Genomic DNA, 25363 nt, shown 5'->3' with positions numbered 1-25363 from the left:
CAGAATATGAGTGCCTTTGAAAGTCACTTTTATTGAAGCAGCTGTTGCTGGTATTTCAAAAGTCAAAATATGTGTCACACACTTCCAAGTATGAATAGGCATGGTTAGCTTTCTGACTTACCCATTAATGAGCTCACTACCATTTAGCCACTGCCATTTTTTCTCTTGGTTTTTTCTTAAACCAATCCAGTAATATCCATCCTCCTTTGTGTGGTCATTGATAAAGATCTAATAGACCAATATGACAAAGAGAGCAGTTAACCACCTCATGTTCGTATAATAGTAGATGTAATTATGCATTGCTAGTAACGGAGTAATTGAGCGCTAAATGAATATTGCATCTTGTGTAATTGTATTTAAGCTATTTAATCTATGAAAAGCAAAATGTTTCATTTTACCTGTTTCTCCAATGTGTCAATAATTACCAAATGAGCCTCACTGGAATTGCAATCATTTTTACTTTTTTCCCAGTTGTAATATTTACTATAGTCGTTGTTGAACTGGTAACAGCGTGATTGATAGTATATCCATCCCTCTTTGCAAGGTCTGCTACACCTCCTCTCTAGTTTGGAAAAAGACAAAGGTAATCTGCAACAGTTGGATACCTTTTAATCACAAATATGTAGGCCTATATCATTGCAATCATCTTCATTTGTCTTACCTTGTGTAGTATTGTCTACAATTGGACAGAAGTTGTCAACATTGAATTCCTTGAACTGGAAAATGACTCCGAGGGTCATGTTGAGATGATCACGTTCCAACGTCAGTGTTTTCATATCTTCCTGCTGTTGAACTATTTGTGAATGCAGATGTTGTTTGGCAATCTGAACTGAAAAAAATAAACAAAAGCTTTCATAGCTCCCATCTTAGTTCAACTTAATTTTTATTATAGTCTAAATTCCTCTTCATGACACAGAACAATTGGTAAGGGTAGTGACAGCCTGCCTGCTGCAATTCAATTGGGCAAGGATTAGATGCAACCTGGTGATAACTTTTAATCATCACATCACACCACACACACACACATTTTATTTCTTTAGTCACATTTTTATTTCTGAGACGCTCTGAGGTAAAGAATGGTTTTAGACCAACACAGTAAACACAATGACACAATGCTCATTCAAGCTTGAAATACTCACAGTAAGTGACCAATGCCACCAGGGCAGCAAAGAGTACTGCGGTCAGGACCCCAAGGGCCACCACAGCACGGTGACATCGGGGACGACCAGGCTGAGGGGCGTCATCTGATGGGGAAATCAATGAACTGACCAGTCATTATTGTGGTAATGCAGCACATCCTCGACATATGTTATCGTTGCCATTTACTGTACTCTGCTACTGTAAATGCTGAGGCATAGTCAGACAACTCTTATGGGGGTTAAGGGCAACATTTCCATCAGTGTTGTCAAACAATGTTTACCATGCTGTTTTGGCCATTGTTATCAACTGATGTTCAACCACAATTTATGTCTTTTGGTTTTAATTTGTCGGCAGCAATGCTAAAGCAATGTATTGCCAGACTTCTGGCCGTACCACACACGCACGCAAAGGTGTAGGTTTGGCTCGAAAAGTGGTGGGGACATTTCAATGGCAAATTGTCCGGATATGCTGTTTTTGCATTATATTTGTGGAAAAAGTGGTGGAAAAGCTAGGTTTATCTCAAAAGTGGTATGGACATGTCCCCACCATCCCCCCCTAAAATTACGCCCATGCACACACACACACACACACACACACACACACACACACGTAGTGTATGCACATCATTTTAAACCACTGGAACACCCATTGTTGTGTAACCCACCTGCTGGTTGGCTGGGACTGGCACCCGCTTGGATGTTTGTTTTCTTCACTCCACTGTACACTGTCTCTTCATTCTGTGTTTCTGTATGTTGCTCTTCTATAGATGTTTAGTAAGTGGAGAAATCACTTCTGCTTTTAGGTGTGTAATGGTCTGTGCTTTGTTTATACAGTAGGCCTACTACTGTACATACATACAACCAGCTATTCTTGCACCTATATATGTTTAACACATCTGCCTTGTAAAAAAATGTCCAGCAGTGTGAGGAAGCATACCAACCTCCTGTCGCACATGTTCTCACAGGCCACAATCAAAAATGAGCTGGTTTTCGCCCTCTCTGGCTGTGCAAAGCTGGCTTGCTGGCTGTACAATGGCCAACAAGGAGAGTCCAGATATCATCAGAACTGGAGAGAAGATGATAATTTCCCCACTTCCCTCCCTGCCTGGACTCAATCGATAGTTCTACCATACCGTTCAACATCACAGTGATTATTACAACTTCATCTCCGACACCTGTTCATCATGCCGTCCTTTTAGGTGCTGGCTACACGTATGTATGCAGATATTTTAAATGTGGATATTTTTTATCCATTTACGTGTAAACATGGTATGTGGATACAATTAAAAACTCCACTGTGAGAGGTACGTTTTAGGCTCCTAAATGGGAGTTTTGACATGTGCATTCTAAAACTCTGTTTATGTGTAAACGGGAGGCCAAAACTAATACATTTTGAAAAATAGCCATATAGAGTATGTTATCAGCTTCTTAGAGGGAGCTTAGGTTCATCAAGGGTGCTCAGAAGGGAAAGAACCCTGAAGTTGTACTCTTCCTCATATTTACTTCCTACTCTATTGTTTCTCACACTTTTTTGCATACCCTTTATTCTCTCTCTCTCTCTCTCTCTCTCTCTCTCTCTCTCTCTCTCTCTCTCTCTCTCTCTCTCTCTCTCTCTCTCTCTCTCTGTATGTTTTGCATATCCACTGCTGTTCAAAATGCACATGAACAATAACAATATTCAATACCCAAGTGCAATATTCCACCACTGTATCAATAATATTTTGCATTCTACTCCCCTCCAACCCTCTTCGGCTGTGTTTTGGCCATTCTACACTTAGCCTATGTCTTACACCACACCATATGGTATTGAGCAATGTTCACATTATGACATCCTTCCTCTTGTACTGTAGGCCTTTTAGGCTGCCCCTCTCCTCCTTTCTCGGTTTTCTCTGTTTCTGTTTCTCACATTGTACTATTGTATTTGACACTTCATACAGCAGGCTTGCTATACTAGTCTCTGGAACGCATGGTTGTGCTGACAATAATTTTGAAGAACAGAATTCTACATTAGGAGAAACTTGACATGCCAAATTCTTAAATAATGGTCTTGAAATCAACATTGACATGATGTAGTGATGACTTAACACCTATTGAATGAGAATTCATTGACTGAAGGGAAGACTCTTACCTCTTGCCTTTGTTTCTTCCGATTTGACAAAGGACACACTTGAGTAGCACACTTCATCTTCCATGTCTCCTAATACCTCACTGGCCAAAGTATTATGGACAAAATTGTTGTATTCAGTTAAAACTAAAATATTTTCGTCTCTAGTTAAACCAGTCAACGCCACCACACCATCCACAACATTTTGGGCGGATACTTGATGTGTGAAAACGGATCTAATGTGGTCACAAAAGGAAGTTGAGTTACTTCCTTCAAACACTGTGTAACTACTGTGTAGCATTCACATTGTTTAATAATAAACAAACAAACATACATACAAACATACATTTGCTCTGTTATCACACAGCTGAGCACAAAATGCATATCATAAAACAGACCCTGTGATTAGGTCACCCCAAACACATATTCACTCCTAGTTCTCTCTAGTTCTGAACCCCCTGTGTTTTACAGCACATGCACACGTATACCCCAATACCTCATGCTCTCTACATAACCGTTATACAGGCGAACAACTCCAATTTGACTGTTGGATTTTTTAATTAAAACCCCATATCCTTGACAGCACCTGGCCAATATTAGTGTGGGGGACAGAGCCATCACAAGGTACTTCAATGATAGTTGGTTGATGGACTTGAACCTTTGTTCACATACAGTCTATTCACCCTTTTTAAAGACATACTGTGGGTCCTTTTTTGCCTTTAATGTCACACAGGGCAGAAGAGTGATGACAGGAGATTGTGACAGGAAATGTCCCAGGCCAGATTTAACCCGGGCAGCACCTTGACAACATTGCCCTACATGGTATGGCGTACTGGAGCAGTGCCCTTGCAGGGCCTGCATGACAGATGCTGATGAAACTGATTTAAGCAACACATTCAGCCCCAAATCAAAAAACTATATCTGCATTTTTTTTTGTCTGGACTTGAGACGTTGTCTGATTCTTCTTCTTTGTGAAGACCTGCAAGCCTGCTGTTGCCTGATTATCACCAGACCTAATCACAAGTGAGATAATGTCTGGAGACTGGCTTAGGCTACTGTAAATCCCATAGGGGGTGTGTGGTTTACAATTGACAATGGCTGTTTACTGGGCATTGCGAATGTGTATCATTTGGCATAAAATGGTGTCAGTTGTTAGCCTGATAAACCAGACTAAATGCCGTCCAGCGGGTGGCGCTGGTTCACCAGGCTAGTCAGTTGTATCTATTCAAAGAAACTGCAGTCATCGCCTTTCCACGCCTCCCTGCTCTCTGATTGAAGAGAGACAGGGACCATGATATGGTACCCTCTCTACCCCCTGAGGGTAGACTGCATGTGGTCTTTCAGATCGGAACGATTGTGCAAAGCAGCATGGGTTTTCCCAGGCTAAGCTTGCTGTGTGATGGACACTGTAAATCTTGCAAGTGGAATAATACTATTTCTTTTTTTAATTTCTTGTCTTTTTTATTTCTTTTTCAACACACAGATTTGTAACTCACAATCTTCAATGTGAATCAGGGAGGTCAATAATTTCTCTTTATAACAGAACCAAGTTGATGATAGAAATACATAAAGAATCTTCACTAAACGTTACATCAGCGAGTTATTTTGAATCCAAAGCAACAACATCTGTGTGGTCAGTCTGGCCATATAGTTGCCTCCATCTCGCAGATCCACCTGTTTGTTCCAGCACAGTGTTTGGCCTTCCAGCTCCTCGAGGGGTCAGTGCTAGGCATGGTTGCCACACAGTTATACCATTCGTTAGTAATCCAATACCTGAAAAGAAAATAATACGATTTGTATGAAATGCAATATGAATGCCCATTATGTCAGAGAAAGTGTAGGATGTAGAATCATATTTACATGTTGAGATGGGCGCATTCATTTCGATTAAATGTATAAAGCGATTAAATAGGCCTCATGTACTCAGTCAAATATAAGCATCATAGATATTTAAACCAATTACATTAGGTAGTTAGTTTAGAGAGGTCACATTATATTTATGTGGCTAAGCTAGTGAAAGTCAATGGATCACTGTAGCATATAGCATCCATGCTATATGCTACAGTGATCCATTGACTTTCACTAGCTTAGCTACATACTCCCTCTTTTAACTTGTCTTAAAGCAAGACAACGCTTAACATGAAAAATAAGACACTTTACCACCTTTATAAACCCCAGCCAACGATTTTAACTGTATTAAGTCCCAAAAAACAGATATTGGCTACGGTTACATGCCGTTTTTAATTCCGAGTTAAATAGTTCGGTCGAATTTACTCTGATCTTTCATTTAATTCCGAAATGTGAAGTGTTTACATGATGTTTTCAAAGCGGAATTAACCTTTATTCAGAATTAAAGTAAGTTGATTCCAAATTAAATGTCTCATGTAAACGTAGCAATTGACCATGTGAGCGCAGCTAATGTCACTCTTCCAGGTATGTAGGCATAGAGGTAGAAAATAACACTAGAGAGGACACAGCAATTTGCGACAGCACTGGGAAATGGCAGCTGGAGCTTCCCAACTTCCGTAGGTAGTGTAGGTACTTTCAGGCAATGCAAGTCAATGGAGAACACGCCCGCCCCTGTCAAGAAATTAACTAAAACTGTGTAAATATGAAGTAACACTTTAATCAAAGACCAGATTTGAAATGTCAGGCTAAATATCTACTTAAATAATATGAGTCGATAAAATACATTTAAAAATCAAATAATATATTTTATGAACATAGTTAGCAACACACTTCAACTATTGTCCTTGTATAGTGTGTTGATGGACATTTTCACAAGATTAAGCCATTTTTGACAGAGGTGAGCCTCGTTCTCCGTTAATTTCCATTTCTCTGATCTACCTACAGATAATGGCCGCTACAGATTGCCGTAAAAAGGGGGGCGGGGTCCTCTCTAGTGTTATTTTCTACCTCTATGTATGTAGGCCTCAAGGCCTGTGCATGATTAGCCTGAGTTACCCTCCAATGAGATCACTGCCATTCACCCACTGCCATTTGTCATCGTGTCTCGATAAACCAATCCAGTATCCATTTCCTTCATTGTCCATATCCTTGGTGTGATTATTGATGAAGGCCTAATACAGATATGAATATGTGTCAGAGCGTTAAAAACATTAGAACAGATTCTTTGCTCAACTTATGGGGGCAAGTCATTTCTCCAAACTTGCGTCCTTTCCTCTATCCTCTTTCATCATTGTTGACTTAACATCAGTTTTTGGCCAAATATGATCGATCTGAAAAGTAGCTGTTGTCAGATCAAATTTGGCACATAGACACATTTCCACGTGTCAGAAGGCCTAATATTTTTTCCAGATACTGTATATCACATTTGTGGTTTGATTGTTAAATGAACGTCCAATACAACTGTCTTCACCCAAGTTGATAATGAGGACATTAGTTTTGAAGTATTTTGAGTTTTGAAGAATTACTTGCGCCCGTACAAAGGCAGCATGTTCTCTTACCTGTTCCTCTAAAGTGTCAATTACAACCAAGTGGGCACCAATCGAATTGCAGTGGTTTTGACTGCTCTCCCAGTTCGGCCAGTCAGAGGAGATGAATTGGTAACAGCTTGATTGGTAGTATACCCACCTCTCTTTGCAAGGTTTATAACACTTCCTCTCTGTATTTTGAAAAGACAAATGATATTTGGACCAAATTAGTCGATTGGTCACGTACAATACTAGGTAGCCTACTGTATGTGTCTACTGTTATCAAAGTAAGCTCCATTTCTCTCACCTTGTGTACAATTGTCTAAGATCGGACAGAAATGGTCAACTTGAAAATTGCTGAACTGGAAAATGACTCCAAGGGTCCCATTGAGATAATCACGCTCTACCTTCAGAGCTTCCTTCTCCTGCTGCAGTTGAATCAAATGAATCAGCACTGAAAAACAGGATAAAAACAATCATACTTCTACTGCATAATTAAGATTCTTCATTTTCATATTGAGTGAAAATGTCCAACACATTTGTTGTCCTGGCCCAGTTGCACAAAACACCTTTGCACTGGCATTGGTGACAAATTTAAACTTCTGTCACATGAGATTTCTGATGGTCTGACTGGGTGACTCACATCACATCACTCTTTACTGTAATAAAACAGCCAAAATCTCAAAATCCTGAAAAACCTGTATATGTGTCTCCAGGGCAATAATACTAAAGGTCTTTGCACACCAAGCACGATTTTTCGCAGCGATTTTTCGCTGGACAAGTTCTATTCTAACTAAGACACAGAGAGCACATCTGGGAAGAGAAAGCATGAGGGAAAACTGTTGAACACCGACATGTTTTGTTCTTTCTTTCAATAAACCAGGCCTATTCAACAAGCAGCCCACAGGTCAGATGGTTTAAAGCCATTTAAAATTTCCTGCAGACGCTGACTTAGAAGTTGTTCAAGTTGTTGAATGGATGTTTATGTTGTCCCCTGAAAATCCAGTGATTTTTTCATTTGGCCCTCTTGGAGCTGAAGTTGAAAACAACATGGATATAATATAATATAATATAATATAATATAATATAATATAATATAAATTATATTATATTATATTATATTATATTATATTATATTATATTATATTATATTATATTATATTACAATTGCATTAATGTAATATAATAATTATATTAATATAATAACTCAAATTATATAGGCCTACTCAAATATAATTAATATAATAACTACAAATATTTTGTATAATGCATAAGCTTACTTACAGAAGGCCACGGCCGCCCCTAGTATGGTCATGATCCCCAGTGTCAGGAGCCAAAAGAACACCACGCAGCAGTGACACTGGGAACGCTCAGATGGAGGGGCATCACCTACAGCGGGAGGTGTGTGTGTGTGCATGTGTAGGTTGTATTGTATTGTATTGTATTGTATTGTGCGTGTGTGTGTGATTGTGTGATTTTGTGTGTGTGTGCATGTGTGTGTGTGTGTGTGTGTGTGTGTGTGTGTGTGTGTGTGTGTGTGTGTGTGTGTGTGTGTGTGCACGCGTGTGTGTGTGTGTGTGTGTGTGTGTGTGTGTGTGCACGTGTGTGTGTGTGTGTGTTTGAGGGTGGAGGTGGAGTTGGGGGGGTTGGGGTAGAAGAATAAGTATAAGTTGGGGTAGAAGAATGTACGTACAGCAATATGAATGTACTTCACAATGAGATGGATCTTTTGTGTCATCAGCTGTTTTATGACATTTTCACTGTTGTTCTCCTTCCCTCTTTACACAATAGGGTTACTACTGTAGATGCATATTGGCTTTACAACACTGGAAATTGCATGGTCTGTCACCAACCTCTCTTTGTCTTCCGAACTCTCTTTTTGCTGGCAATGGGCTCTGCTTGCATGAAGGTTTTCTTGACTTCCGTGACCTCGGAGATACTCTGTATTTCCAGAGTTTGTTCCTCTAAGGAGGGAGAAACAGTTAAATTGTTACTAAATTACTTAATTGATTAAACAAAATAAATACTCATTTATTTAATTGTTTAATAGTTACATTAGTATGTCATGTAAGGCACTGGTGACCCATGACTACACACTGTCACACATTGCCAGTGTTGCCAGATGTGTCTGATCAAATCCCGCCCAAAAGGTTCTCAAAAAACGCCAAAATGCGCTAAATTCCGCCTAATTTCAACAAATTACATTGATGTCTATGGGCATAAAACGGCAGGAAAAAAAACGCCAAATGGCCAATTTTTCCCATTTTTACTCGCAGACGGCCATCCCAAGTAGCTCAGTTGGGCGGGCAACCGCCCAATCTGGCAACACTGCACATTGCTCAGCTCTCCATCAAGCTTGCAGATGATGCAACTGTGACATAAATGTGAACTGTGAAGGATTACAACACGATTGATGGTGATGAGCCGTACTTGTGAGGTGTGAGGGGAACCACCTGCTTGAGGGATGCAGTGACAGCAACAACCTCTCCCTGAACTCACATTGTAAAACGTCAGACAGGCAGAAAAAGATGTGTCCGTCTATGCACTGCCGCCTTGTGGACACAGGAGGGAATTACAATTGAAAGAATGCGTTTCAGACGGACCAACAGACGGACAGACAGACCGACCGACGAACGGACATAGCCTCTTATAGAGATGCTAGGATGCATCTAAAAACGTGATGATTCCTCAAGGGGCCTTCAGTTACATCATTGGGGAAACCAAAACGTTCTGCTAGGAACCCTAAAAGGTCTCTGAAAAACCTTTTAAATTTCTGGGAAGAACCCCACGGTTCCTTAGAGAGCTTTAAGGGCAATCGAAGGGTTCTTCAAAGATCCCTTTGGGTTCATGGGTTCTTTGAGAAACTTACAAGAACACCTCAGCGTTCTTCCCGAACCAATGTGCCAAATGTTGGTTCTTTAGAGACCATTTAGGCCCCTCAGCGAACCTTTAGGGATTGTCACACTGATGCTTCTTTGGGGAACCTCTCATTTTCACATTGTCGAGAATGTTACGAAACGATGTGATACAATACGATATCAATTTTATTGTCAGTAGAAAATGAAGGAGATTACCATAGACTTCTGAATAGTGCTGCTGTGGACATAGTAGGCCTAAGCAACACCAACCTAGGTCTACACATCTCTTTTTTTTGTCTTTTTCGACTTTATTTGACAGGACAGTGTGAGAGGTGGACAGGGGAGAAAGATGGGGAGGGGTCGGCAATCGAACCCGGGTCAGCCGCATGGTAGACGAGTGCCCGGTTGGACACGGCAGGGCCAGGTATACACATCAACTAACAACCTCTCCAGGTCATAGAACCCTGTATCATGTGGCCAGCAAGGCCCAACAGGCCAATACTCACTGCAAAGCACTGGAGAAGTAGAGGCCAAGGCCCCCTCGTGTGCACCTTCCACTGAGGCACCATGGAGAGCATCCTGGCTAATTGCATCATGGTATTGTATGAGGTATGCACTGTGTCCTGCCAGAAACAGCTAGCAGACAGGATGGTGGGAGCAATTTGTGGGAGCAAGAGCTTCCGTAAGGAAGGAGGCTAAAGAGCCTGGGAGCCAGGGGCAGCTGCCTTGAGAGAGATGGCTTTGTCCCCCAAGCTGTCAGGACGCTGACCTGTCTCCCTGTCCTGATCTCTCTACCCCCCTCTCCCCCCACATTGACGCCACTGACTGTTATTCTGTTTCTTTGTCTTTGTCTGACTCTCTGTCTGTCTCTCTGTTTGTCTCTGTCTCTGTCTCTGTCTCTGTCTCTGTCTCTCTCTCTCTCTCTCTCTCTCTCTCTCTCTCACACACACACACACACACACACACACACACACACACACACACTCACACTCACACTCACACTCTCTCTCTCTCACACACACACACACACACACACACACACACACACACACACACACACACACACACACACACACACACACACACACACACACACACACACACACACACACACACGCACACTCACACTCACACTCACACTCACACTCACACACACTCCCGGATCTTTCAACACACAAGCCCCTGGCCTGAAGTGGACATGCACCTGCGCTTTAAGATGGATGTTTAGCTACTTGTGCAAGTTGCTAGTGTGCCTATGTGTGGCCACAGAGTCAGTCTATTGTATCATTACTGTTACAATGTAGTGGTCGTCTTTATGTTCAAAATGTAATATCTCTTCATTAATGTGTCGATATACTGTACTCAGCTGTACCACTGTACTTAATGCTGAACTTATAAATCTGCTTTAACCGAATGGCAATGACCAAGTCATAGTGTATTACTAAAGGCCTTGTGCTATGTCATAGTAGTGTAGTTCTGTGGTATTTAACTTTGAAAGACTTTTACAGCGTGCCACTGATGTGCATTATTGGGTTAAGGCCGCACTGCTCCACTGTAACGACACTTTGAACCGTGCACTACTCATGACTCCCTGTAGAGCAGTAACCCAGAGTCATTGCTGCTAATATTGCATACTTTAGTATTGCATCCTGCACGCCTTATCTGTAACTTCTTTAACTTATTTGCAAGTCTGCTGTTACATTGTGGAAGACAGGTGGTCTGATATTTTCAAGATGTTTTGTGCACATTGTGGGCCTATGCAGCACTGCCCCTTCAAGGCCTACTGTATGCATGCAGTTTTTGTGTCAAGCTTGTGCTTCGATACTCTGTAGTTCATTATAGATTCATTAGACCAATAATTAAAACATGATATCTAACAGTCTAGTATCAATACAGCAAGATCCATGTTGTTTAAAAGCAATTGTGAAAAAAACTCCAGTGTTAAAACACAAATGAAAGCTGAATTGAAAGCACTCACCTCTTGCCTTTCTCTTCTCTTCTGATTTGACAAGTAGCACACTTGAGTAGCCCAAGTCATCATCCATGTTTTCCGTCTCACTGCCCAAAGCGTCATTGCCAACAGGGAAATATTCAGTCAAACCGGTAAACTCAAGCACCCTCTTCTCCACATTTTCCGACGTCGACGCTTGCATCATGTACTAAGTGTGTAAAAAGTAGCGGAGCTTACTCCCTTCGGAGGCTTCTCTTCCATTGCAGGGCTCCCACAGAGCTCACTTGTCATTGGGATCACACAGCACACCACAGCACACCACACGGTGCACACAATGAGATTGGCTTTGGAGAGCATGACACAACCATGACAACGGCTGCTGAGTAGCAGAGTGTGGCAGCTAGCGAGGCCTTCTAAATGGCACTGCTGTGCTGGCAGTGTTGATTAAAACCAGCAGTTCATTACCTGCACTGTCAAACCACTTCCTCTACACACTACACTACACCCTCATCATGATCATGTATTGAATAATACTTTTATAGGTCCTTTAGGGTACATTACAACTTTTGTAAATCATGTGTTTGGCTTCGATGGATTGAAACAGGCCTTTTCTCTTCATCTCAAATAGGTCTCAAAATCACATTTTCTTTATGGAAAATGTGCTTTGGTTTATTGATCTGTTTACAAATATATAGGCCTATTTTGTTTTCATTTTATGTAACATTCATTTTTTCATAGAATAAAACTCAGATACATTAAGATATTGATGACAATTTGAGTTGACCGGAGAGGTTGATGTTTTAGCAAAAAAAAATCTATAATGTGGTAAAGTGGTAGCCTACCAGGTATGGTAAGTTAATTTCTATCACGGGACCAAGTGATAGGCCTACCATGTTAAGTTTAATTCTCCCTTATCACCACAAGAGGGAGCAGTAAACATAGACCGATCAGAGCCATACATAAACGGCTCTGAGGCAGATGGGCAGGTGTCTTAATACTTGTGTTGGAGATGGGGAATTGCCATGTTGTTTTATTTCATCATAATGGTTACAATGAGGCAAACAAGTTTTGCCATGTAATCACGTACCAGTGTGTGGTGGTACCTTGATTCACTTACTAACATATTTATTTGAATAGATCACCGAGATCAAAAGCAATTCTAAAAAAAGTTCTACATCGTCAGTAAAATGGTGAGGTGTTCATTGTCTTCACATTGTTATCACTGTTTTGTCTCCCCAGGATGATTAAACATCAAACAAAGAGAGTGTAAAAATATCTCTCAAAACAATGCAGTGACAAAAGAACCAAAATAATAAAGTTATGAAACCAGTTGCATCGCTGTCTTGAACTAAACCACGCGGTATGAAACAGCAGTGAGGGCAGGATATCCCATACCAGCAGAACTGGGAGGGTTAATTCCACAATGACATCACTACACTGCCTTCTTCCTCCATCCCGCCCCGCCCCACCCATGCTCACACTGTCCATCTCCATCTAAGGGACCCCTCCCTTCCCCTCCCCCTGCCTCTGCCTCTGCTCCTGGTCAGCCCACCCATCCCCTCCTTCACTCGATTGATTCTAAAAAGAAAGGAGCCTCTCACCATGGGTCACTCTCACTAGGGCACTCAACCTCGAGACATGATCTGACCCTCTCTCTCTCTGTCTCCGTCTCTGCCCTCCAGCTGAAACAAAAGACAGGCACATAGATCCACAGACAGTGTGGAAGAAGACCAGAGGAGGCAAGAGAAAAACGCTGACGGGGGATCATCTCTTTCTCTTTCTCTTTCTCTGCATCTCTTCTGTTGGACAGCATCTGTTTTTTGATCCGCACACAACATGGAGAGCCCCACCGTCCGCCTGCCCCAGGGCTTCACCTTCATGGGCCAGGAGAAGCAGGACATGCTGGACCTGAACCGCCGGCTGGAGACCTACCTGGGCCGCGTCAAGTTCCTGGAGGAGGAGAACCAGCTGCTCCGCGACGAGATCCACGTGCTCCGCAAGAACCAGCAGCCCCGCGCCCAGCAGCGCAGGGCCCTGGAGGCCGCCGTGCAGGAGGCCCGCACCGAGCTGGACAGGGCCTGGAGGGAGAAGGACAAGGTGGAGCTGGAGATGGAGAACCTGAGCGCCGAGCTCCAGTCGGTGGCCCAGCAGAGGCAGAGGGTGGCATCGGCCCGCGCCCAGGCCCAGGGCAGGCTGTTGGAGAGCAGGAAGGAGATGGAGGACGAGCGGCGCGCGCAGGCCTGGCTGAAGGACAAGGTGAGCCAGCTGGAGGGGGAGCTGGTCCTCCGTGAGCAGGTGCACCAGGAGGACATGACATGCCTGAAGGAGTCCATGGCCCACGTGAGGCCCGTGCAGGCACCACCACTAGCAGCAGCGCTGCGCACAGACATCATGCAGGCCCAGAGCAGCAGAGTTCAAAGCCTGGGGCTCGAGTACTCGCAGAAGGCTGCCCAGGCGTGGAGGGAGGCAGCCGAGACGTACCAGAGGCAGGTGGACAGGATGGAGGACTCAGTGGGTCAGGCAAAGGCCCGTCTTGTCCAGATCACACAGGAGAGGACGGAGAATCAGCTGAGGCTACAGGGCCTGGCGAAGGACCTGGAGGCGGTCCGCACCAAGAAGGAGATGCTGGAGAGACAGGCGGGCCAGCAGCGGGACAGACACAGTCAGGAGGTCAACCAGATGCAGGTGAGGGGGATCAAATCAATTAAATCTTACATAAATCTCAAATCTCTACCATAACCCTGTAAGTCTTTGAGAATGGACGAAAATTGGACTTGTCAAATCACAGCTAAAGATCACTTTTCTGAGTGTCAAATACTAAAAGTTGCATTTCCAGTTTTTACAGTGTAAGAAATGTATGTCATAGCAATTTCATGACAAATAAATGCAATTTAGACATCAAATTAGAATTAGAAAATTAAACACACTACTGTAATGTTAAAATCTTATCAGATTACATGATGGATTACAATAAGGGGTTTCACAGACACTGCCAGAAACACTTTTTCTCTAATCATGAGAAACCACATGTGCCTGTGGTTTGAATATGGTTACAGGGCAGTTAGACATACAGTAAAACCATTCCAGAAAGAAATCAAAATGACATTGGATATTTAGAAACAATATTTTTCACCTAAAACAAAAAATCTCTCGAGTAACAAAAGAACCCAGTATAAGCATTATATTAAGAAACAGGGCCGCATGACTTCCATAATAACAGGATTTCCTGCCAGCGTACATCGAGAGAAAAGCATGAATGAGGGCCAGTAACAGTATTATAACTTCTTATGCCAAAACAGAAGCCAAAATAATTTTCAGGCTCGTGTCGCATAACAAAAGAACATGCAGTTAGCAGTTCTGTTATGCCCATTTGCCATACATCTCTGTTGTGCAGTTTTATTAATAGCCCTATCTAAGAATCATATTTGTTTTGTGCATTTCCATTATCACAAGTGGACTGGTCTTTATGTACAGGACTAGAGGCACCAACATTTAAACTTGAATACATATTTATTACCAGTGTGGTAAACCATTCAAATGATTAATTCAAAGAATTCAAACTAAGACTGCACTAAGTAGATCAAACTAAGAATACACATTTAAATCTGAACTACAGATGAAGTGTGAACCAACAGCTGTCCAGTCGGTGAGGGGGAGGTTGTCCTCGTCTCTCTCCCTCTCTCTCTGAGTTCACTTCAGGTCAGCATTGGTTGTGTTGGGGGAGAGGGCAATGGTAGGCCTAGTCTCAGAACTGACCCACTCTCTCAGCCAAAAACACAGTCCAATCGTTACATTCTATTTTCACTCAGTTTAGCTAATATTTTCACATTTTTTTGATAGTAAGTATGTTTGTACGATTCATTTATAAAGGACATTTAAAAGCTGTGGGAACTAGCCAAAGTGCTGTACGTACAGTGTCAAGCCAAACTAAAATTAAGTCATACAATTGACATGGTCAAGCGGCAAAAACATGATATTACACACATTTACCATTTGGCAGAGTAAAACTCGAAAACTGAGATGTTGAGACTAGTGAAAAGTGATTTTGTTTTCAGGATGCTCTCAGTATGACCCGTGTTGTCACTGTGACCCCAGCAAGCTGTTACGTGCAGTCCCAAAATGTCAAATGAAAAGCCTTTCACACCAGAACTTGGCTTTTAAGGCTGGCGTGCAGTCTTACGTGTCTGTGTGAGGTCTGTCAAAACATGAGCACCCTGGGGTCTCCCTTAGAAATACTGAATAGCCGGGCTGAATCACTTCCAATTTTGTGTCAGTCCTGCTTTCATTTAGTTCAACGACAGAGAGGTGTTAAACTCTTGCTTGCCTTTTGGCCTTCTGTGCGTCTCGCAGGCCCACGTGGAGGCTTTGGAGGAAGAGAAGACCAAGATCGGGCAGCAGATTGATGACCTCATCATTGAGAGCCGGACCCTGCTGAAGCTCAAGATGTCTCTGGGGCTGGAGGTTGCCACTTACAGGTGATTTTCTCTTTCTCTCGCTGTGTCTCTTTCGCTTTCTTTCTTTCTTTCTTTCTTTCTTTCTTTCTTTCTTTCTTTCTTTCTTTCTTTCTTTCTTTCTTTCTTTCTTTCTTTCTTTCTTTCTCTTTTGCTTCCTCTCTCTCTCTCTCTCTCTCTCTCTCTCTCTCTCTCTCTCTCTCTCTCCCTCCTTTTCATTTTCTGCTTCAGTGACAGCCTGTTCCCCCAGCAGTGTAGAGGTGAGAAGGAGACCAGTACAGAGCAAAGCACGGAAAGAAAACACAGACATAGACATAACTTCACACTGTGAACCACCACCACTGATAAAGGGCTTCAAGTAAAACACAGACACAACTTATATAAACCTATATACCTATATAAACATTTATAAAAAAAACCCCAATCCATTACATCAATATAAGACAACAAAAAGTAACTCATTATTTTAAATCACTCAGACTCGCTGTTATTTAGTTATTCTAGTATTGATGAGCTATTGAACTATGTCATGCGTTCTTGCTTTCATTGGTCCATTGAGAGTCCTGTCAGGAAGATGAATGGGTCTGACAGATCGAAGCAAGGAATAGTAGTCTGGATAGCCATAGCGATAGTGGGTCAACACCCTTCAAAAGATGGGGCTCTCTGTGTTCAGGGGGCTGAGGGGTAACTCTAGATCAGCGCCTGCCTGCCTGCCTTTGCCTCCCCTCCGGCATTGACCCTACTTGTGCATCTGCTGCCTGCATCGAGAGAGAGAGAGAGAGAGAGAGAGAGAGAGAGAGAGAGAGAGAGAGAGAGAGAGAGAGAGAGAGAGAGAGAGAGAGAGAGAGAGAGAGAGAGAGAGAGAGAGAGAGAGAGAGAGAGAGAGAGAGAGAGAGAGCCCAGGGAGTCTAGAGTGACAGGGGGAGGGTAAATGGAGGTCGAACCGGTCGCCTCCACTAGCCTGGAGAGTCTCTGCATCCACTGCTGTGCTGATAGAAATGTACGCAATATTGTGGAATGAAAGAGAGGAATCAAGCGATCCTAACGAGCTGCGACTAATCATATTGTTCTCAGGGTTTCATTTCATGTTGGTGTGTAAGTGTCTGTATCTGAAGTGAAATAATTGCTTTATATCTAATGTCTATAAGGATAGATATGTAATCTAATACCTTCTTCATATGTATCTTTGTTTTTTTAGTTCTTCCTGCTCACCACCCCCTGTCTCTTTTTACATCCTCCATTCGGTCTATTTCTCTGTCTCTGTGTCTGTGTCTGCCTCTGCCTCTCTGTGTCTGTGTGTCTGTGTTGGAATGTGTGGAATAGAGATGCAACATCTGTGCATGAGTTATCTGTGTTGTTTACCCCTGCTGGGATCATGTGTGGGTATGTGTGTATAGCGGAGAGCAGAGCAGACAGAGTAGAGACAGGGATATTTGTGGCTGAGCATCTCATTTCGCTTCAGTGAAAGGGCCAGGCAAGGCAGACGGTGGCATGTATAAAAGGAGAAATGCGGTTGCGTTGGGTCATGCGTACTGCAGATGGTCCGACAATGACACAAGTGTCTGCCCATTTCCATAACAAGAGTGCGCAGCCTGCCCCTGTTGTCCAAGTGCAACAAAAAGAGGGGGAGCTCGCCCTCCCCTCACCCACTCCCAAAATGTGCAGCTGAACGCTGGCTTGCATCTGAATACCCAGTCTCTCTACCCGGGCAATGTCCTTTACTTCTATGATGTTATGATTGATATCATGTTGTTCTGAAATAGTTAAGCAAAGTGGAAAATAAACTAACTCAATTGAGGCTCCTAATTTAGGCATCAGACTACAAAAACTAATATACGTATATCTGTGTTTGTTTACGTGTGTGTGTGTGTGTGTGTGTGTGTGTGTGTGTGTGTGTGTGTGTGTGTGTGTGTGTGTGTGTGTGTGTGTGTGTGTGTGTGTGTGTGTGTGTGTGTGTGTGTGTGTGTGTGCGTGCGTGCTCTTGGTGTTGTTTCAGAACGTTACTGGATGGCGAGGGCCTTCAAGTCAACGAATTCCCCAGAAATAGGCACAGCACCCAGACAGTCTCCTCCACAGGTATTTTTGGTTTCTTATCTTCTTATTTTGGGAACGCGTGTAATTTACTAAACTCACCACACCATATGTTTTAAAAGGGCATCTTTAATTGAATGTCAGCTTTGAAAAATCTCTGCAAAGGGGGGAAAAATAGATAAAGAAAGAAAAAAAACATCTCTGCATCAGACTGTCTCTGTTCATCTCAACCACACTGAATAATTTACACCATGTGCTGGCTCTGTGGAGACCTGGTCCCATAACCTCATTAGAGTAGGCCTAATGGGTGGAGGAGGCTGCTGCATATATGCTAACTGCACATTAAACCTCGAAACTCAAGCTGGCTAACTCGGTCTCCATAGGTCAGTAGACCAATCCGTCTGCCAGTAAGCGAATACTGTACTGGAGAGGAAGTGGGGATCAATACGGGGTTTCCATTTCAGCACTGTAGTACTGGAGCCTGAGCACTGGGTACCCTGATAAGGCCTTTGGGATTATTGGGTCGGTGGGTTTTGTCTGGGTAATTTCACAGAAGCCATTGGATTGGCTGTAGGGATTTTTTTGCTTGTATAGATTTAAGGGGGGGGTTACTGTGGGCAGGAAATAGGCAGGAACGAGCACTAGTAAGTCAGGACAGGAGACGGAAGAGAGAAGCTTCTAGGCACATTTTTCAGTTGAATAGTATACAGTATTTATAAGCATATATAATATTGTATCTACAGTATTTTGATCTCTGAGGGAAATGCAGACATTTTCCCCCTGGGAGCGTGTGACTCAGTGGCATGTGAGTGAACTCACATTAACCAAGGAGCAGTGATCAGGCTGCTGCTGTGGTGTGTACTGCATGGGACAGGAAGACATTAGCTGCTTTCCTGAAGGGCATCTCAGACATGCATGTCTTCATCTGATTTCCTCTGTAGCATTTCTCTTAGTGGTTGGGTATCAGGCTGGCATTTGCAGTCACAAGGCTGAAGCCCTGATATGGCACGCTACTCCTAATGCAATTTTACGAAACTAGTCCGTTTTTCATCTGGTTGTCATGTTTTTGCCTGCTTGAATGACTTTTTATCTTTGATTTACAGATGGGTTCCCGACCCTTCGAGAGCTGAAGCATAACCTTCAGGAAACCCAATTCTCCACTCCCGTGAGCAGACCCTCCACCACCACAGCTATCAGATCGAGCCTCCAAGTCAAATCACAGCTGACGTCTTCCAGGCCTGCCGCCCCTGTCCTCAGCTTCACCTCCATCAGCAACACTCCTGAGCACCAGCAGCATGTGATGGTGGAGAAGAAGAATGAGGAGGAGGAGGAGGAGGAGGAGGAGAAGGAGCGTAAGTCGGAGGACTGGCCCCAGCCAAACATAGGCGACTCACTGAATGGGAGAGATTCCGTGGAGCACTTCAGACCCGAGGAGCTTTACGAGGAGGTGACGTATGCATCAGCTATCAGCAGCACCTCCGCAACAGCTAACGCCATTCCCATGGAAGAGTCCTTCGAGAGGGAGGTTGATGAGGACAAGCCTGAAGTAGGTCATTCAGCAGAAGCATCTGATATGTTTGTGAAAGAAGTCAGTATGATGTGTGATGCAATGGTTCACTCGACATTGCCCACCTGTGACACTAGTGATCCACAGGACTTTGATGCACAGCAAGTGGATGTGCTAGACACCTCAGAAGGAAAAGAACCAAGCATGGGAGATATAGGTAACCCTGAAAGTGACACGGCAGATGACCTCACAGAGTGGATGCAGTTACAACAGAAATTTCAGGCAACATGGGCAGAAAAAGACCCGTTCACAGACAGGGAGAATACAGAGAAAACAGATAAACAAACAGAAATTTCTGAAACAGATGAGGTCAACACAGAACACCGTGATCTTGATGTGATGACATGCATGACTTACCAACCCATTAAACCCTTGGATCATGCTGACACAATAGACAATGATTTGGCAGAACCAGAGGATAAGAATGACTTCTTTGACTCCGAGAGAGACACAGACGTGAGTCAGACACTGTCAGGAGAGAATGTAGTTGATGATGAATGTGACCAAATGAATGCTTTAGAATGTAAAGAACAGGACACTGAGAATGTATATGAAGATAAGGCCTTTGTAAAGCCAGAAGAGGTGGTAAAGAATAGAGAGGTTGAGAAGGATGAACCAAGATTTACAGAGAGACAAGATAAACTATGCGCTGAAAGTGAAGGAACTGAAGAAATCATAGAGGAAAAGCATGAAAGTGCAGAGCAATATCTCTCAACAGGAAGAGATCTGGAAGATGACTTGTTTTCAATTCCACATGCCAATTTCAACATTAATCTTGAAGCAGATACACTGCCCATGATTCATGAACGAGAGCAAGTTGTTAACAGCCAGGAACAGCCTGTATCTGAGGATAGCTTCACCTGGAACAAAGAAATGGAGGGCAAGGAAGGTGATGAAGATGGTAGCCAGGAAGAGCAAGAGGAAAAAAATGGCGAGGACCTTGACGACTCGCCAAACGTGTCCATGTCATGGAGAACGGACCCAGGCGAGTTGGACAGCTACGCTCTGGACAACACGCTCGCCGACACTCGACCACTGATCCGGTACAAGAGTGACGACACGGATGTGAACACTCAGGCCTCGCACACGTTCGTGAGCGACTCCAGTGACAGCGAAGACGACCGGGAGGCTGGCCCGGGGCAGCACCGCGCCGTCACCAAGGCCAAGCGGTTTGACACCATGGAGGACCTGTCTGAGGAGCCTGAGGTGGAGGCCATGAATGAGACAGAGCATGGTAGTGACACCCCTCAGACTGTGGTGAGAGATGTTCACTCAGAAAACCCTTACATGCCTCTTCAAGAAGAACACGGTGATGCAGAGAGTGAGACCATTGCTGTTGAAACCATCAGTGCCTTAGATGAGGAGAGGAGTGAGATGGCAGAGGATCTTCTACAGATTGATGTCAAAGAGGTAGATGAAACACAGAAAGACGTTGAGGAGACAATGGATGACAAGAAGGCACAAGAGGACACAAACGTTATGCCTGAGGAAAAGGCTGAGAGCGAAACAAGCATTTTACAGGAAGACTTCCCAGAGCAGACTATGGATAGCGTGATGGACGTGCCCTATCAAACCAAACGGCATTTAAATGAGCCCGCTGACACTGAAGAGCTTTTAAGTGCAGACGTTACCACTGAGTGTGTCAGTCAGCGAGAGCCATATGAAGACTGGCCAAAACCTGAAGACCAGACTACTCTATTTTCCATCTCATCAAACCCACTTAAGAAAACTAAACAGCCCAACCTCACTGAAGAACTTTTAAATGAAGACATCATTACCACTGAGCCTGGCAGTCAGAGAGAGACAATTACTGAACAACAGCCAAAACCTGAAGACCAGATAGCGCTGATTCCCACCTCTTCAGATCCACTGCAGCCAACTGAGCAGCCTTTAAACGAGCCCCATCTCACTGAACAACTTTTAAATGAGGAAACAACTACTGAAAACCAGCCTAAAGCTGACAATGAGCCCTCTCTATTTTCCACCTCAGCAGCAGCAGAGCCACTTGAGCAAATTCCAACCACCCTAGCCACAGCACAGGATGCAGTAGAGCTTTTACCAGAATCCTCAGAGGATATTTCCACAGAAAGATTAACAGTCAGTGGCAAAGTATACAACAAAAACGATGAAGAGGAATTCTTCGTATACAACAACGATGAAGAAGAAATCCAAGAACTGTCCATGCTGACTCACACAGATCTTGGAGACAATCTCTCCCTGAGCAGCGAGCCCCCAAGCAGGCCCGAAAGCCAGCCCCACACTGCCAACTCTGACGACGAGGAAGAGGAAAATGAAGATGAATCCCACTCGACTGAAGAAGAATCACCCAATGCCAGCCCATGCTTATCACCTAATGCCTTCGCCAAGCTGTCCCAGGCACATTCAAGACTCCAGGGAGCCTTTGAACATTTTCCAGGAGACTCCACTGAAGTGTCTAGCGATGTGTTACCCACAGCCTCTCAGGAATCATCAGAGTATGCCATGGAACAGGGCCAGTGGCAGGAGAGTGTGTCTGAGGTTGACACTGAGGTGGAAGCTGATATGAAAGATGCGGCTGATACCTTTAGTCCTCTGGAAGACATTGAGCACCCATCATCCACAGAGGCCAATGGCAATCGGCCATCTCAGAGCTTGGTGGACATCATCCAAGACGAGAACATGGACGAGCCCCCAAAACGTAACAGGAAAGACAACGATGATCTCCACAGCTTCTTTAGCAGCAACATGGAGGCAGACTTCTGGGGCTCCTCTCGACAGATGGCCGCCACATTCGATCCAGACGAGATTAACCGGGAGCAACACCAGCAGAGTGTCACCTTTCAAACCAGGGAGAGCCTGAGGCTTGGGAGGGAGGAGGAGGAGGAGGCCTGGGCATCTCCAGAGGCGGCCGACGAGAGGGCAGAGAAATACAGCAGCGTGCCTAAATTGCCATTATTCGGGATGGTGCATCAGGAGGGAAAGTCCAAGGTGGATGCCCTGCAGGGAAAAGGACAAAAGCAAGCCAATGCAACACAGTCGGATGACTCCGCTGATGAAGGAGACACCTGGTCATCTGGAGAGGAGTAGCTTTTATTGACAATTATTATGCTCATTCAGATAATTACAAAACGTACCACCACCAGTGAAAATAAATCCAAAGCACTTTTTTACATTTTTTTAAATTAATTAATTTGAGTAATTAAAAACTTCAACATCACCTGGGAGACCAAAGCCATTAAGCTGTGTAATGCAATGTAGTACCTCTTGCACTGTACACCATAAGCATGGTGTTGTAATTATCACCAAAACGAAATTTCCAGGCAGTCTTTGGATACCCACTCTGGTTTTATTGTCTGGTTGCCTGGTTCTAAGACCGAACAAACCGGCCTATTAAATCCAGTCTTTAGCAGTGTTTCCCACAGACACATTTCACCCACAGCACTGTTTTTACTTTTCAGGCAAGGAAAAGTTTGACAATTTAAAGTTTATGAATGTGGTATTTCAGAATATAACATCCCTTGTTTTATTGAAACAAAGATGATTTATACAAGTGATATTGTCCAGATAACCATTGTCATCATGGCATGGAAAGGTACCTATTGCTACTGAAATGTGGCTCAGAGAATTATTGCTTACATGACTGAGGCTTTTTTATTGCTGCATAATATATATAATTACTAACCCCAGACTCTCAGCATACAAATACAGTATATTCTACAGTATATTACAGCCATATTGGGCTAGTGCAGGAATGTCAAACTCAAATTCACAGGGGGTCAAAAATAAAATCTGCGATGAAGTTGTGGGCCGAACTCAATATATATATTTTTAAATTGGTTAAAATGGTGCATGCTTGCACTTAACACTAAGGGCAAAATGTCCAAATGTATGGTATCTTAAATGTACCTTTACCTTATTATCATAATGGCCTATTCTCTTGTATAAGAAAAAGGTATTATGTTGGCCTCTTCTCACTTATATTCCTATGACATACCAAATCTAATTATCAAGTCAAGTACAAATGGTGTATGTGGGCTAACTTTTCTACACATTTGAAATAATCCCGCAGGCCAAACAAAAATGACCACGAGGGGCAGATTTGGCCCCTGCCCCCTGGGCCTGAGTTTGACATCCCTCTTGCTAGAGTATTACCAGAACTTTTTAAGCAAGCCTCTTGTTCGGATATATTTTGCATAATTACCCAACTCATTTTCAATATCCAGTGAGGTGTGTTTCAACTTATCATAAGAAGCAATATGAATTGTTTGACATTGGACTCTTTCAAATAAACAGACAATTGGCACAGAAATTGTTGTGCGTGAGAATTTATTATGAAATACATGGTGTTATGAAATACATGGTGGAAAGAAGTCACAGAGAGCCTTGAAAGTAAAAAGAAAGCAAAAAGTAAATGACAAGACGTATTTTATATTGAAATGGCAATCAACAGCAGTCAGTTGAAATAAAATACAGTAGACCTAGTTGTACATACAAACATCGACACAGAATGGAAAAGATATGAATAGCCAAACAGCAGATAACAGAATAAAATCAATCATCGTGGTACACAGAGGGAAACCGGTTCAAATGGGGCGAGAGAGGCAGCTGAAGGGAGACTTTGATTTTGAAGTATTCTTAGCGCAGGCAGGCAGGCAGGCAGTCGGAGGCAGTACAGTGTCAGCGTGGGAGGCCTATGGCAGAGCTGGCACTGTTCCAACACTGAGCCCCAAACACAGATGCTTATTTAACAATAGAGAACTCACACCCCCCAGGAGAGAGACAGAGAGAGAGAGAGAAAGAGAGAGAGAGAGAGAGAGAGAGAGAGAGAGAGCATACAAACACACACACACACATACACAGTAAAAAACGACAGAGAGAAAAAAAACTGAAAAATAGAGGGAGGGAGAGAGACAGAGAAAGAAAGAGATATGAAGAAGAAATTGAGGGGAAGTGCAGTGTGTACAATAATATCTCTTCATGCATATATATTTTTTAACGTTTTCCCTAAGACTGCAAACGAAACGAAGAGGAGATTCCGATGGGACTGGGTAGAGTACACATGGCTCGGAACAATGGATGACATCATCTCCTTTCATTTCCCTCACTTCCCTTTCCTCTCTTTCTCTCCCTTGCTTTTATTCTGAATGTCATGGACAATGGTGGCCATTTTAAAAGGCAGCTGACCAAGGCTCTGCCCAAATTCTTCTTCTCTCTCTCTTTCTCTTTCTCTTTCTCTCTCTCTCTCTCTCTCTCTCTCTCTCTCTCTCTCTCTCTCTCTCTCTCTGTGTTGTGTCAGAATTGTGTGTGTGTGTGTGTGTGTGTGTGTGTGCAACTGAGTCTGACTGTAATGCAATTAGCTTAGCCCTCTGCACTACGGTGTCCCTCTGTTATCTGTTCTTCCTCCTGCCCCGCTGTGGCCTCTGTGCTTATTGAGTTTCTCTAACCCTCAGTCTCATCCAGCTTTCCCACCAACCCCCTGCATCCCCCTTCAGAAGAGCAATCTTGGTGTCTGGATCACCATGACGATCAGAATTAGAATGATGACATACGTACATACTGAACGTCTCCCCCCCCCAAAATGCCATTGCGATAACATTGAGATCAGCTGCAGCAGATCGAGGCCGTGGTTGTAAATAGTCGAAAAAAGCCCCCATAGTGGGCCTCATGCCGAGGACATGGGTTGCACTTTGGCCTGAGGTCATCTAGGGTGCATTCCAATATGCACACTCCCGTCCTCCACTTGTGCTTGTTGTGGACTCGCCCTGCCTCCTGGCCTCCGTGGAGAAAATAATAAAGTTCCCCAGCTGTCAGCCTAGTCACAACTACTTTTGAGGGACTATTTTTCATTC

General features: G+C 43.5%; 2 protein-coding genes across 2 annotated transcripts; one reads left to right on the top strand and one right to left on the bottom strand.

The window, feature by feature from the left end:
- Nucleotides 1-4682: 4682 nt before the first annotated feature.
- Nucleotides 4683-11777, bottom strand: LOC134448539 (C-type lectin domain family 4 member A). The gene is made up of 7 exons (XM_063198212.1): nt 11514-11777; nt 8531-8641; nt 7962-8066; nt 6985-7131; nt 6711-6868; nt 6208-6323; nt 4683-5016 (listed from the first exon to the last, which is right to left on the bottom strand). The coding sequence occupies exons 1-7, from the start codon at nt 11689-11691 to the stop codon at nt 4878-4880; spliced, it is 954 nt and encodes a 317-aa protein (XP_063054282.1). The 5' UTR covers nt 11692-11777; the 3' UTR covers nt 4683-4877.
- A 1238-nt stretch (nt 11778-13015) lies between these two features.
- On the top strand, nt 13016-23813 carry nes (nestin). The gene is made up of 4 exons (XM_063199325.1): nt 13016-14171; nt 15837-15961; nt 17934-18013; nt 19072-23813. Exons 1-4 carry the CDS (start codon nt 13323-13325, stop codon nt 22599-22601), a joined length of 4584 nt encoding a protein of 1527 aa, XP_063055395.1. The 5' UTR covers nt 13016-13322; the 3' UTR covers nt 22602-23813.
- The last annotated feature ends 1550 nt before the right edge of the window (nt 23814-25363 follow it).

The sequence above is a fragment of the Engraulis encrasicolus genome, chromosome 5, assembly GCF_034702125.1.
Source record: "Engraulis encrasicolus isolate BLACKSEA-1 chromosome 5, IST_EnEncr_1.0, whole genome shotgun sequence".
Taxonomy (NCBI): Eukaryota; Metazoa; Chordata; class Actinopteri; order Clupeiformes; family Engraulidae; genus Engraulis; species Engraulis encrasicolus.
The sequence above is the reverse complement of the archived record's forward strand: the minus strand, read 5'-3'. Positions and strand labels throughout refer to the sequence as shown.

Coding starts and splice junctions, on each gene's coding strand:
- LOC134448539 (XM_063198212.1), bottom strand. CDS start 11,691: ATGATGCAAGCGTCGACGTCGGAAAATGTGGAGAAGAGGGTGCTTGAG. Junction 8,642..11,513: donor AGAGAAGAGAAAGGCAAGAG/GTGAGTGCTTTC, acceptor CTCCCTCCTTAG/AGGAACAAACTCTGGAAATA. Junction 5,017..6,207: donor GGCAGTGATCTCATTGGAGG/GTAACTCAGGCT, acceptor TTTTCTTTTCAG/GTATTGGATTACTAACGAAT.
- nes (XM_063199325.1), top strand. CDS start 13,323: ATGGAGAGCCCCACCGTCCGCCTGCCCCAGGGCTTCACCTTCATGGGC. Junction 14,172..15,836: donor AGGAGGTCAACCAGATGCAG/GTGAGGGGGATC, acceptor TGCGTCTCGCAG/GCCCACGTGGAGGCTTTGGA. Junction 15,962..17,933: donor CTGGAGGTTGCCACTTACAG/GTGATTTTCTCT, acceptor GTGTTGTTTCAG/AACGTTACTGGATGGCGAGG.